Source organism: Columba livia, chromosome 2 (genome assembly GCF_036013475.1).
Source record: "Columba livia isolate bColLiv1 breed racing homer chromosome 2, bColLiv1.pat.W.v2, whole genome shotgun sequence".
Lineage (NCBI taxonomy): Eukaryota > Metazoa > Chordata > Aves > Columbiformes > Columbidae > Columba > Columba livia.
This window is the reverse complement of record NC_088603.1, coordinates 162,475,822-162,489,759: the sequence shown is the minus strand read 5'-3', so window position 1 is coordinate 162,489,759 and position 13,938 is coordinate 162,475,822. Positions and strand designations below refer to the sequence as shown.

At 58.0% G+C, this 13,938-nt stretch overlaps 1 protein-coding gene and 1 pseudogene across 1 annotated transcript in view; one reads left to right on the top strand and one right to left on the bottom strand.

Annotated features, from left to right (window-relative positions):
• The window catches only part of HSF1 (heat shock transcription factor 1), a 68,876-nt gene that overhangs the window by 40,319 nt on the left and 14,619 nt on the right, over positions 1–13,938 (top strand). The window contains exons 5-7 of the mRNA XM_065054688.1: positions 5,365–5,440; positions 5,738–5,799; positions 7,052–7,148. Of these exons, the coding sequence (XP_064910760.1) occupies positions 5,365–5,440; positions 5,738–5,799; positions 7,052–7,148 (235 nt within the window). The remainder of the gene's footprint in view (positions 1–5,364; positions 5,441–5,737; positions 5,800–7,051; positions 7,149–13,938) is intronic.
• On the bottom strand, positions 10,560–10,678 carry LOC135578895 (5S ribosomal RNA; annotated as a pseudogene).

The window sequence follows — 13,938 nt, the reverse complement described above, 5'->3', positions numbered from 1 at the left end:
GGTCCAGCCGGGACGGGCACGCGCTGTGTTATCTGGGTGGGGGAGCTGGGGCGAACCGGGCTCCGTCCGTCCCGCACGCCCCCCGTCTCTGCTTTGCTTGCATTGAAATGCTTTGCGTTGTATTTAAACGCTTCCCTTTTAATTTCCGAATGGGAGATCAGTCATATCGCTGCTGTTAACGGCTCGAAGTGTTTCCAGAGGCTGCAGTCCTGATGCGGCTCTACGCGGCACCCCCGTTTTTAACCCGGTTTGGTACTTTATTGTGTCCCTTCCTCTATTTAAGAAGCAAACGGCTTCATTTTGTCATGTCACTAACGCCTGGTTTTGCTACACAGTGTTGGTAACCATATAACCATATGGCCATATAACCCTGTAAACAGATAACCGTATAACCATGTAACCATAGAAGCATAGAACCATGTAACCATAGAACCACGTAACCATAGAACCATGTAACCATATAACCACATAACAACGTAACCATAGAACCATGTAACCATAGAACCACATAACCACGTAACCATAGAACCATGTAACCATAGAACCATGTAACCATAGAACCATAGAACCATGTGACCATAGAACCATGTAACCATAGAACCACACATAACCACGTAACCATAGAACCATGTAACCATATAACCACATAACAACGTAACCATAGAACCATGTAACCATAGAACCATATAACCATGTAACCATAGAACCGTGTAACCATAGAACCACATAACCACGTAACCATAGAACCATGTAACCATATAACCATGTAACCATAGAACCACATAACCATGTAACCATAGAACCATGTAACCATAGAACCATGTAACCACAGAACCATGTAACCATAGAACCATGTAACCATAGAACCACATAACCACGTAATCATAGAACCATGTAACCACAGAACCATGTAACCATAGAACCATGTAACCATAGAACCGTGTAACCATATAACCATGTAACCATATAACCATGTAACCACAGAACCATGTAACCATGTAACCATAGAACCGTGTAACCATAGAACCATGTAACCATAGAACCGTGTAACCATAGAACCATGTAACCACAGAACCGTGTAACCATAGAACCATATAAGCATATTCTGGGCAGTGTGCAGAGTGAGTACTGTTGGAGTAGCAACTGCTTCTGTTCGGCGCTCCTGGGAGGCTGAGGTGTGGCGCCTGAGCTCAGAGGAGCTGGCGCTGCGCGGGGAGCGTGTGCGCGTGGGCTCTGCCCTGAAGGGGCCGCTTCTTCCCGCCGGGCCCACGTCCGGGCGGCTCGCCGTCCCGGTCCGTCGTGCGCGGCCGTGCGGTTGCGGCTGCACAGCGCTGCCTTTCTTTCTGCGGGTTTTAGCGGCAGTTCCGTGTTGGCGGCCGAGCGCACTGAGCCTGGTCCCGGCGCCGGCCCCACGGGCGGCTCGAGGAGGGGCAGGTGCGGAGCGGGCGCCTGAGGCGCTCCCGTGAAATATCGCCTGAACAAAACGCTTCAAAGCTCTTTTAATAACTCCCAAAATGAAACGTTTGAAACCGGCCCTTGTAAACTCCTCACCGGCCTTTAATTGCCTCATAAACCACAAGTATTAAAGGGTGTTTTTTGCCGCTCTCAGATGGGTTTAACCCTTCGGGGACCTCGTGTCCAGCTGTTTCTCTCCCGCCGCCTAATGAGCAGTTACCCCCTTCTTTCTTCTCCGTTCATGATCCATCACGACCCCCGCGCGGCTCAGGTGCGGCCGCCGGCGCTGCCGGGACGGCCCCGGCTCCGCCGCCACCCCCGGGACCGGGGCTGCGCTCGGCCCTTCCCGGCGCCGGGACCCGCCAATTTCTCCACGGGCCTTTTCTTGTCCCGAGGCGAAGCCGGGAGCCGCGTTCAGATGGCTAATTTACGGCCCCCCCGCCCCCCGCCGGCCGCGGCGCAGACCCTGCCTGCGCCTAATTGGCAGCCGGTGCCTGGGGAGCGATGGAGCAGCTGAGATCACCCGGCTGCACCCCCCAGTACGGCACGGGAGCCCAGCTGCACCCCGGCATGGGGCGATAACTCATCCGCACCCCCGACACGGGATGGCAACCCTCTCTGCAACCCCCAGCCCGACATGGTAACCCGGCTGCACCCCAATATGAGATGATGACCCATCTGTACCCCCGACATGGGGTAATTCAGCTGCACCCCAATATGAGATGATAACCCATCTGTACCCCCGACATGGGGTAATTCAGCTGCACCCCAATATGAGATGGTAACCCATCTGTACCCCCGACATGGGGTAATTCAGCTGTGCTCCCCAATATGAGATGATAACCCATCTGTACCCCCGACATGGGGTAATTCAGCTGCACCCCAATATGAGATGATAACCCATCTGTACCCCCGACATGGGGTAATTCAGCTGCACCCCAATATGAGATGATAACCCATCTGTACCCCAACATGGGGTAATTCAGCTGTGCTCCCCAATATGAGATGGTAACCCATCTGTACCCCCGACATGGGGTAATTCAGCTGCACCCCAATATGAGATGATAACCCATCTGTACCCCCGACATGGGGTAATTCAGCTGCACCCCAATATGAGATGATGACCCATCTGCACCCCCGACATGGGGTAATTCAGCTGCACCCCCAATATGAGATGATAACCCATCTGTACCCCGACATGGGGTAATTCAGCTGCACCCCCAATATGAGATGGTAACCCATCTGTACCCCCGACATGGGGTAATTCAGCTGTGCTCCCCAATATGAGATGGTAACCCATCTGTACCCCCGACATGGGGTAATTCAGCTGCACCCCCAATATGAGATGATAACCCATCTGTACCCCCGACATGGGGTAATTCAGCTGCACCCCAATATGAGATGGTAACCCATCTGTACCCCCGACATGGGGTAATTCAGCTGTGCTCCCCAATATGAGATGATAACCCATCTGTACCCCCGACATGGGGTAATTCAGCTGCACCCCAATATGAGATGATAACCCATCTGTACCCCCGACATGGGGTAATTCAGCTGCACCCCAATATGAGATGATAACCCATCTGTACCCCAACATGGGGTAATTCAGCTGTGCTCCCCAATATGAGATGGTAACCCATCTGTACCCCCGACATGGGGTAATTCAGCTGCACCCCAATATGAGATGATAACCCATCTGTACCCCCGACATGGGGTAATTCAGCTGCACCCCAATATGAGATGATGACCCATCTGCACCCCCGACATGGGGTAATTCAGCTGCACCCCCAATATGAGATGATAACCCATCTGTACCCCGACATGGGGTAATTCAGCTGCACCCCCAATATGAGATGGTAACCCATCTGTACCCCCGACATGGGGTAATTCAGCTGTGCTCCCCAATATGAGATGGTAACCCATCTGTACCCCCGACATGGGGTAATTCAGCTGCACCCCCAATATGAGATGATAACCCATCTGTACCCCCGACATGGGGTAATTCAGCTGCACCCCAATATGAGATGATGACCCATCTGCACCCCCGACATGGGGTAATTCAGCTGCACCCCAATATGAGATGATAACCCATCTGCACCCCCGACATGGGGTAATTCAGCTGCACCCCCAATATGAGATGATAACCCATCTGTACCCCCGACATGGGGTAATTCAGCTGTGCTCCCCAATATGAGATGATAACCCATCTGTACCCCCGACATGGGGTAATTCAGCTGCACCCCAATATGAGATGGTAACCCATCTGTACCCCTGTCGAGGGGTCTCAGGGTGACTGTGGCACCGGGGTCCTACCGGTGCTGCCAGCACAGAACCACATAAACTAAACCACGTCACCTCGGAGCTCCCTGGAGCTCCAGTAGCTTTGGGAACAAGAGAAAACCTTGCCGGTTTCTTGCTGGTTTCTCCATGGTCTTTTACGTTCACGGAACACACGGAGCCGCTCGTCGCTGTTTTCCTTTGGACGTGTAGAAAAGCCGAATCCGGGGTGTACGAGGCGTGTGGGCTTTGGGAGCAGCTGCTGCGGGGGGAACGTGAGGCCCCCGCTCCGCCCGGCGCCGCGGGCTGCGGAGCGCGCTCCGCTCCGTCTCCAGAGACCCCGATTTAGAGATATCTGTATAATAGAATATAAGTGGCCCTGCCTGCAGCTGGGCCGGCTCAGGAGGTTGAGCTCGGTCACCAGGGACGTTCCCGCCAGGTCCTGGCTCACAGCAGATGTGACCTGCTCGTTTCTCCGGGCGAGCTCCGTGTTACCGTGTGCGTGGCTGTTCCTGGAGCCACACGAGCTCCGTGTTACCGTGTGCATGGCTGTTCCTGGAGCCGTGTGAGCTCCGTGTTACCGTGTGCATGGCTGTTCCTGGAGCCGTGTGAGCTCCGTGTTACCGTGTGCATGGCTGTTCCTGGAGCCGCGTGAGCTCCGTGTTACCGTGTGCATGGCTGTTCCTGGAGCCGCGTGAGCTCCGTGTTACCGTGTGCGTGGCTGTTCCTGGAGCCGCGTGAGCTCCGTGTTACCATGTGCATGGCTGTTCCTGGAGCCGTGTGAGCTCCGTGTTACCGTGTGCGTGGCTGTTCCTGGAGCCGCGTGAGCTCCGTGTTACCGTGTGCATGGCTGTTCCTGGAGCCACACGAGCTCCGTGTTACCGTGTGCATGGCTGTTCCTGGAGCCGCGTGAGCTCCGTGTTACCGTGTGCATGGCTGTTCCTGGAGCCACACGAGCTCCGTGTTACCGTGTGCGTGGCTGTTCCTGGAGCCGCATGAGCTCCATGTTACCACGTGCATGGCTGTTCCTGGAGCTGCACGAGCTCCATGTTACCACGTGCGTGGCTGTTCCTGGAGCCGCACGAGCTCCGTGTTACCGTGTGCATGGCTGTTCCTGGAGCCGCACGAGCTCCGTGTTACCGTGTGCATGGCTGTTCCTGGAGCCGTGCGAGCTCCATGTTACCCCCACATGTGCATGGCTGTTCCTGGAGCCGCACGAGCTCCATGTTACCGTGTGCATGGCTGTTCCTGGAGCCGCATGAGCTCCATGTTACCACGTGCATGGCTGTTCCTGGAGCCGCGCGAGCTCCAACGACAGCAAAATGAGCTCAAGGCGCGCAGTTCCGCCCGCAACCCCGGGCGGCTGCGGATGAGCCGCAGCTGGAGGTGCCGGCGCGTCCCCGGCGCGATGTCCCGGCGCGGTGTCCCGGCGCGTCCCCGGCGCGGTGTCCCGGCGCGGTGTCTCGGCGCGGTGTCCCGGCGCGGTGTCCCGGCGCGGTGTCCCGGCGCGGTGTCCCGGCGCGGTGTCCCAGCGCGGTGTCCCGGCGCGGTGTCCCGGCGCGGTGTCCCGGCGCGTCCCCGGCGCGGTGTCCCGGGCCGTGTTTGGCGCTGACGCCGTGTCCTGTCTTGCAGCGAGAACGAGGCGCTGTGGCGGGAGGTGGCCAGCCTGCGGCAGAAGCACGCGCAGCAGCAGAAGGTTGTCAATAAGGTAAAGCTCTTCCATAGGAAGGGGTCGGGACGCTCGCGTGGGCGCGGACGTGGAGACGGAGCGACCAGACGGGGCGCGGCGGCGTTGATTCTGTTCAAAAAGAGCCTTGATCGCCGCGTCTCCTTCCCGTTACTGTGGGGTCGTGGAAACACGGCGGGAGAAGCTGCTTTTGGGCTGGCAGCGTTGCGGTGCCGAATGCGGTAGCGGCTTTACCCTTGACCATCACCGTTGTGCTCGAGCTGTTTCTCCCCATGCTTATCCACACCCCTAACAGCTTTTCCTTTTTTCTCCTCACAGCTTATCCAGTTTTTGATTTCATTGGTGCAATCCAACCGTATCCTCGGGGTGAAGAGGAAGATGTAAGTCTGCATTTCTACCTCCAGATAGCGCTTTTCTGTCGGAGAGAATAAAGGGAGGATGGGCAGGGAGGGTCCCCGGAGCTCCGTGTCCTGTGGCAGCCTGGCCAGGGCGCCGTGGGAGCCTCCTCACACTCGCTCCAGCCAAAACCAGCCAACGCCACCATGCCACTGGGATCGAGGAGGGTTTGGCACGCCGGCCACGTAGCCCCGAGCAGAACCGTGGTGGCTCAGCGCTGTGCTGGGGGCAGCACCGCTGCCAGAACACCCCTCGGCACTGCCACGGGGTCCGTGTCATCAGACCCAAAAGGACACGGTGCAGCGCCCGGAGCTGCCTCCGCCGTCCCAGGCTGTGGCGCCCTCGCAGCCTGTCCTCAGACGTGCTGGGGACTGGTTTACCCCTCACTCGTTGTACCATTCAGTACTTAAGTGCCCTTAGCGATTAAGAACGTTTCAGGGTTAATTTGCTTTGACCCGTTAACAGTTCTGTGGTTTTGTCCCAGGATTGCGCTGTAGCACGATCGTTCCCCCGCTCCGTTGTCCTGTTGCCCCCGTCCGACACCCCCAGGCCGGCCGGGTCCCGCTCCCGCAGGCCCGGCCTGTGGGGCGGACTCCTCGTTCGCCCCCTTTCTGGCTCTCGTTCACGTGTGAACAGGCGCTGCCGCTGCCGTGTGTCCTTTTGTGCGCGAGCCGTGCCCGGCAGCACCATATGGCAGACAGCACCACAGCGGGCTTGATTAGTATTAATGAAGACGGTGGTTTAGATGGTGATAACGTCCCAAGACATGCCGGAATGATTTATCTCGTAAGGAGAGAGTGTTTCTCCGCAGTACCCGAGTCCATGAAAAGGGCCCCAGCGGTGGTCGAGTCCCCGCTGACCACGCGTAATCCATCTCCGGAGCAGTTGGCCGTGGAGCGGGGAGGCCGAGCAGAGCCCTGACAATGCAGGAGGTGACCGGGGACTATAAACACGTCCTCTGAGACCCGAGCTTTTACATTTCTGCTCAATCGACTTGCAAAACCTCACCCAGGGGCTGGGCACGGGGGCTCGGTGCGTTCCTCTGTGTCGGGGGCTGCGCTGGACCCAGACACCCACCCGCTGTCCCCAGACACCCAGACCTGCCCGCGGTTGTGCCTTGTCCCCCGGGGTGGCTGCAGGTGACCCGGTTTTGGGCTCTGCCGGGGCGGGAGGTGATGCCCAAGATCCGGAGCCGGCAGCGTGGTGACTCCTGTGCTGTTTGGGAATGTTTTGCAGCCCCCTGATGTTGAACGACAGCAGTTCAGCACATTCCATGCCGAAGTACAGTCGCCAGTACTCCCTGGAGCACGTCCACGGCTCTTCCCCGTACACGGTAAGTACGTTGTGCACGCCAGGGGACGAGGACCCGGCTCCGTGGGGAGGGACCTGCGTCAGGATCTTCTCCAGCTGCTCTTACAATCATAGAACCATGGAATGGGTTGGGTTGGGTTGGGTTGGGTTGGGTTGGGTTGGGTTGGGTTGGGTTGGGTTGGGTTGGGTTGGAGGGACCTTCCCAGCCCCCCGCCATGAGCAGGGACGTTTCACCAGCTCTGGTTGCTCAGAGCCCCATCCAGCCTGGCCTGGGGTGTCTCCAGGGGTGGTTCATCCACCTTTGTACAACTTATCGCTCACAACCTCTTTGTTTTGTTCAGCAAAGTCCGGGCCCAGAGGGTTGTGGTGAACGGAGCCAAACCCCGTTGTTGGCCGGTCACAGGTTTTGTTCCCCAGGGCTCAGCACTGGGGCCGGTTCTGTTTGATCTCTTTATCAATGATCTGGACAAGGGGATGGAGAGCACCCTCAGTTTGCGGATGACAGCAGGTTGGGTGCAGTGTTGATGTGCTGGAGGGTGGGATGGCCGTTCAGAGGGGGCTGATCGATGGGCTGAGGCCAATGGTCTGAGGGTCACCAAGGCCACGTGCCGGGCCCTGCACTGGGGTCACAACAACCCCATGGAGCTGCAGCTGGGGAACAGCGGCTGGAGAAGAAAAGGAGCTGGGGGTGTTGGTGCCAGCGGCTGAACATGAGCCAGCGGGTGCCCAGGTGGCCAAGAGGCCAAGGGCTGCGTGTGCACCCAGTAGTCCCCAATGTCCCCAAGGCTGTGGCGTTAAGGCCCTGACAGGAGGGAGCAGGCAGTGGCTTTGGAGGTGAAGACATCATCAGTGTGTAGTCCAGAGCAACCAAGTTCATGGTTGGGTGTGGGTGTTGATCAGAGCGTGGCCTTGTGACGGTGTGTGACCGTCTGCAGGAGGTGGCTTCACGGTGACACAGCGTTCTAGGAGGAGTCTCTGGAAACGTGTGCGCTGGACTGTCCTTCCCACTGCTGCTGGACCCAGTAATCCTGAGCTTTTCTCTATGTCCTTCCCACTGCTGCTGGACCCAGTAATCCTGAGCTTTTCTCTATGTCCTTCCCACTGCTGCTGGACCCAGTAATCCTGAGCTTTTCTCTATGTCCTTCCCACTGCTGCTGGACCCAGTAATCCTGAGCTTTTCTCTATGTCCTGACTGCTGCTGGACCCAGTAATCCTGAGCTTTTCTCTATGTCCTGACTGCTGCTGGACCCAGTAATCCTGAGCTTTTCTCTATGTCCTGACTGCTGCTGGACCCAGTAATCCTGAGCTTTTCTCTATGTCCTGACTGCTGCTGGACCCAGTAATCCTGAGCTTTTCTCTATGTCCTGACTGCTGCTGGAACACAAGGAGTTGCTCCCAAGCACTGAATCCTTCAAATGGGCTACACACTCGCTCCTAGGCCTATGTGTGCTGAGCCTGCTCAGCCTAAGCCTGAGTCCGATTCTAAGCCCGAGTCTTCTCCTAAGCCCAAGTCTGCTCCTAAACCTGCTCCTAAGGCTGAGTCTGCTCCTAAGCCTGAGTCAGCTCTTAAGCCTGAGTCCACTCCTAAGTCCAAGTTGTCTCCTAAGCCTGAGTCCACTCCTAAGCCCAAGTTGGTTCCTAAACCTCAGTCTACTCCTAAGCCTGAGTCCGCTCCTAAGCCTGAGTCAGTTCCCAAGCCTGAGTCAGCTCTTAAGCCTGAGTCCACTCCTAAGTCCAAGTTGTTTCCTAAGCCTGAGTCCATTCCTAAGCCCGAGTTGGCTCCTAAATCTCAGTCCACTCCTAAGCCTGAGTCCGCTCCTAAGCCTGAGTCAGTTCCTAAGCCTGAGTCCGCTCCTAGGCCTGAGTCTGCTCCTAAGCCTGAGTTGGCTCCTAAACCTGAGTTCGCTCCTCAGCCTGTAGTCCGTTCCTGGGCCTGAGCCTGCTCCTGAGCCTGAGTCAGCTCCTAAGCCCGAGTTGGCTCCTAAGCCCAAGTTGGCTCCTAAGCCTCAGTCTGCTCCTAAGCCTGAGTCCCCTGCTAAGCCTGAGTCCCTTCCTAAGCCTGAGTCCCCTCCTAAGCCTGAGTACCCTCCTAAGCCTGAGTCGGCTCCTAAGCCCGAGTCCCCTCCTAGGCCTGAGTCCGCTCCTAAGCCTGAGTCGGCAGTGTCGCTCACTCTGCCGTTCCCCTTTGCCCCTCGGTGCCTGCACAGCAGCTCTGTTGTCACACCGCACGAGGCTTTGAGCGCCGAGCACTGTCCGTGTCACCGCGAGCTGGTCTCAGCCTGGGCTCTGGAACATTCTCCCCACGCCCTCGAGCCCAAAAGCCGCGCTTGTGGCTCGCTCCACCTGGCCCGGCACTCATAGCCCGCGGCAAACGGCCCCGCTTGCGTTCGTCACCCCGGGCCCGTGCTCATGGGCGAAATCTCGTGTTTTGGCGCGGTGGTTTTCGGTTCAGACGCTGTTTGGTCCGGCGCACACCGGCGTGTGCCTGGGAAACGGCACCACCAAAATTCAGGCCGTTTCTCTCAGTTCGGCGTGGGAAAGGCAGCTGGTTGTTCTGGACCAAAGCTGCTGCGTGAACCAACGTGCTGCTCTGTCCTGACCCTCTGGCACTGCTCTAGTCCAGGCTTTACAGCTGGGAGCGGAGCTCAGCTTGCCTGTTATTTTATCCTTATTTTATGATTTATCCTAATATTTCCTATTATTTTCCTGCCGCAATATAAAACCTGCCCCTGATTCTGAGGCGCAGTCCTGGCCGTGTCACCACAGAGACGTCCTGGTCATGTCACTGCAGGGACGGCCTGGCCGTGTCACCATGGGGATCACAGCATCCCAGGATGTCAGGGGGTGAAGGGCCCTCAAAGCTCATCCAGCGCAACCCCCGGAGCAGGAACACCCAGCTGAGGTGACACAGGAAGGTGTCCAGGGGGTTGGAATGTCTGCACAGAAGGAGACTCCACAACCCCCTGGGCAGCCTGGGCCAGGCTCTGCCACCCTCACCCCAACAAGTTGCTTCTCCTCTTGCAGTGGAACCTCCTGTGTTCCAGTTTGCACCCATTGCCCCTTGTCCTGTCCCTGGGTGTCACCAGAAGAGCCTGGCTCCATCCTCCTGACACTGCCCCTTTCCATCTTGATCCCCAGCAATGAGTCCCCCCTCAGTGTCCTCTTGTCCAGCTCCAGAGCCCCAGCTCCCTCAGCCTTTCCTCACACGGGAGATGCTCCACTCCCTCCAGCATCTTGGTGGCTGCGCTGGACTCTCTCCAGCAGTTCCCTGTCCTGCTGGAACTGAGGGGCCACAGCTGGACACAATATTCCAGGTGTGGTCTCCCCAGGGCAGAGCAGAGGGGCAGGAGAACCTCTCTGACCTACTGACCACCCCTTCTAACCCACCCCAGGTCCCATTGGCTTCCTGGCCACAAGGGCCCAGTGCTGGCTCAGCCCACAGCACCTGCTGTTCCCACCTGGTCTCCCATCCAAGTACTGACCAGGCCCGACCCTGCTTAGCTTCCCACATCAGATGAGATCGGGCGGTCTCAGGGTGGTATGGCTGTATGTATTGTATACATATTATATATAAGTTCCCCAGGTATATCCTGATGGTATCTGAGCTAAACCCTCTTTTCAACGGCAGAGCAGAGGGGCAGGAGAACCTCTCTGACCTACTGACCACCCCCTTCTAACCCACCCCAGGTCCCACTGGCTTCCTGGCCACAAGGGCCCAGTGCTGGCTCATGGTCATGGGGCTGCCCTGGCCATGTCACCGCAGGGACGTCCCACGGGGACAGCGTTGAAGCCGCCAGTTCCCCACACCCAGTGATCCTGGGGAGCTTTTTAGCAGAGAACCGCAGTATCTGGCACCACTGCATTGCTCCCTGCCGCCCGCCCACCCTCTGCGCCAGCCCTGTGTTCCCCGGCCAGCTCCGCTCCTCTCTGATCTCCGCTCCAAGCGCCTCTGTTCTCACGCAGCCCCACCTGCAGCTCTCGCAGCAGCCCCGGCCTGTCCCGGGATGGGAAGCACAGGCGCTCGGCTTAGCTCGTTCACCTCCAATCAGCACTGTGAAGAGTGAGCTGCCAAGGCGCCGGCTGGATGCTGACGCTGCCGTAATCCTGCGGAAATAATGTGTTTTCACTATGAGCGATAAAGCGGCTCGAGACCTTGTGGGGGTGAGGGACGGGCTGGTCCTGACCCGACATACCCGAGCTGGGTCCTGCGCCACTCATCGGGCTTTGCTTATGTCCCGGAGGCACCCGAGGTTCATTTAAGGGACAACAGGGTCCAAACCAACTTTTATTAAACCGGTGAGAAACAGGGTTTAGCACTCCAAAAGTGACTTGAATACAGGTTCGGATATCAGTTGAGGAACATTATTAAGGGGCAGCAACTAATACCACAGGCGGTCCACAGTGTGCATGCACGTGGCTGCACCAAAACAATGCCGGAGCCGTCCCTGAGCCCGGGAGGAGCCCACACCTGCCTGAACACGGTGTGGGGTCATTGTAAAGGGATACATGTACTCATAGTGAGTACGGAAAGCGCACACTCGCGATTCTGCGAGGGTCAATTTATAATGCACTCGCAATCCTGCGAGGAGAAATCCACGTGCAAATGTGCACGGAAAGTTACACGTGCTTATGTGGAAGCACGGGAGGAAAATACACCCGCGGTTATGCGAGGATTAATTTTACACGTGCTCGTATTGAGCACGGAAAGTTACACGTGCAAAGGTGCACGGGAAGTAGATACACTCGCAATCCTGCGAGAAGTTTCACTCACACGCGAGGCGGCGAGGCGAGCGCCGGCTCCATCCCGGGGGCTCTCGCTGCAGCATCGCGCTCGTGCTCCCAGAGACCCGCGACCAGGGGCCGAGTCTCGACGGGAGTCCCGTTCTTATAGGCTGCTCAGATCTGACTGTGGGCATTCCAGAAGCTTCTCTGCACCCCCACCCTGGCTGTGGGTGCCCCTGAAGCCTCCAGACATCCCCACACTGGCTGTGGGTGCCCCTGAAGCCTCCAGACATCCCCACACTGGCTGTGGGTGCCCCTGAAGCCTCCAGACATCCCCACACTGACTGTGGGTGCCCCTGAAGCCTCCAGACATCCCCACACTGGCTGTGGGTGCCCCTGGAGCCTCCAGACATCCCCACACTGGCTGTGGGTGCCCCTGAAGCCTCCAAACATCCCCACACTGGCTGTGGGTGCCCCTGGAGCCTCCAGACATCCCCACACTGGCTGTGGGTGCCCCTGAAGCCTCCAGACATCCCCACCCTGGCTGTGGGTGCCCCTGAAGCCTCCAGACATCCCCACCCTGGCTGTGGGTGCCCCTGAAGCCTCCAGACATCCCCACACTGGCTGTGGGTGCCCCTGAAGCCTCCAAACATCCCCACCCTGGCTGTGGGTGCCCCTGAAGCCTCCAGACATCCCCACACTGGCTGTGGGTGCCCCTGAGGTCTCCAAACATCCCCACCCTGGCTGTGGGTGCCCCTGGAGCCTCCAGACATCCCCACACTGGCTGTGGGTGCCCCTGAGGTCTCCAAACATCCCCACACTGGCTGTGGGTGCCCCTGAAGCCTCCAAACATCCCCACACTGGTTGTGGGTGCCCCTGAAGCCTCCAGACATCCCCACCCTGGCTGTGGGTGCCCCTGAGGTCTCCAAACATCCCCACACTGGCTGTGGGTGCCCCTGAAGCCTCCAAACATCCCCACCCTGGCTGTGGGTGCCCCTGAAGCCTCCAGACATCCCCACCCTGGCTGTGGGTGCCCCTGAAGCCTCCAGACATCCCCACCCTGGCTGTGGGTGCCCCTGAAGCCTCCAGACATCCCCACCCTGGTTGTGGGTGCCCCTGAAGCCTCCAGACATCCCCACACTGGTTGTGGGTGCCCCTGAAGCCTCCAGACATCCCCACCCTGGCTGTGGGTGCCCCTGAAGCCTCCAGACATCCCCACCCTGGCTGTGGGTGCCCCTGAAGCCTCCAGACATCCCCACACTGGCTGTGGGTGCCCCTGAGGTCTCCAAACATCCCCACCCTGGCTGTGGGTGCCCCTGAGGTCTCCAAACATCCCCACACTGGCTGTGGGTGCCCCTGAAGCCTCCAGACATCCCCACACTGGCTGTGGGTGCCCCTGGAGCCTCCAGACATCCCCACACTGGCCGTGGGCGCACAGCGGGTCCCTGGCGCCTCGGCGCTCCCTTTTCCTAATGGCAGATGTGTCTACTCCTTCCATGATGAAGGAGGGAAGGGGAGGGATTGGGGTTTGCATCCTGCCACAGCTTATCTCGTATTTTTGACTCTTTTAGTGTTTATTCTGACTGCTGAGGTGCCGAGGGGCTGTGTCTGCACTGTGGTCCCACCGCATGGCGATCAGGTTGAGCCAAATTCCAGGAGCAAAGCTGAAAGGGTTGCCAAGCCGGGATCTACGTGGAGTGAGGAAGGGCCGGGGGGTCTCCACGTCCCGCCTGGTTCCGACACCCCGGGGTGCATCTTCTCCTCTGGGGTTTCCCTCGTGTCCTGGGCTGACAGGAGCTGATGCACAAAGAGCCCGTTCAGGTTCACTCAAGTCTCCCCGGTAATTTGCTCCTTAACGAGAGCGATGTCGAAATGCAGCCGTTTCACGTGCTGGCAGTGTCCAAGTCTTTGTGTTTCTTATATGTGTAGGTCTCAGTCGTGTGAATTGCAGCTTTTATTTGAGAATAAAAGAATGGGGTTTTAGTAGAAGGAGAAAACCAAAAACCTGTGAACGATCCTGAAAAATAATGCAATATTTTTGGTTCTTAAATTCCATTATTTCCCAGAAAATGAAGCTTAGAGGACAGACA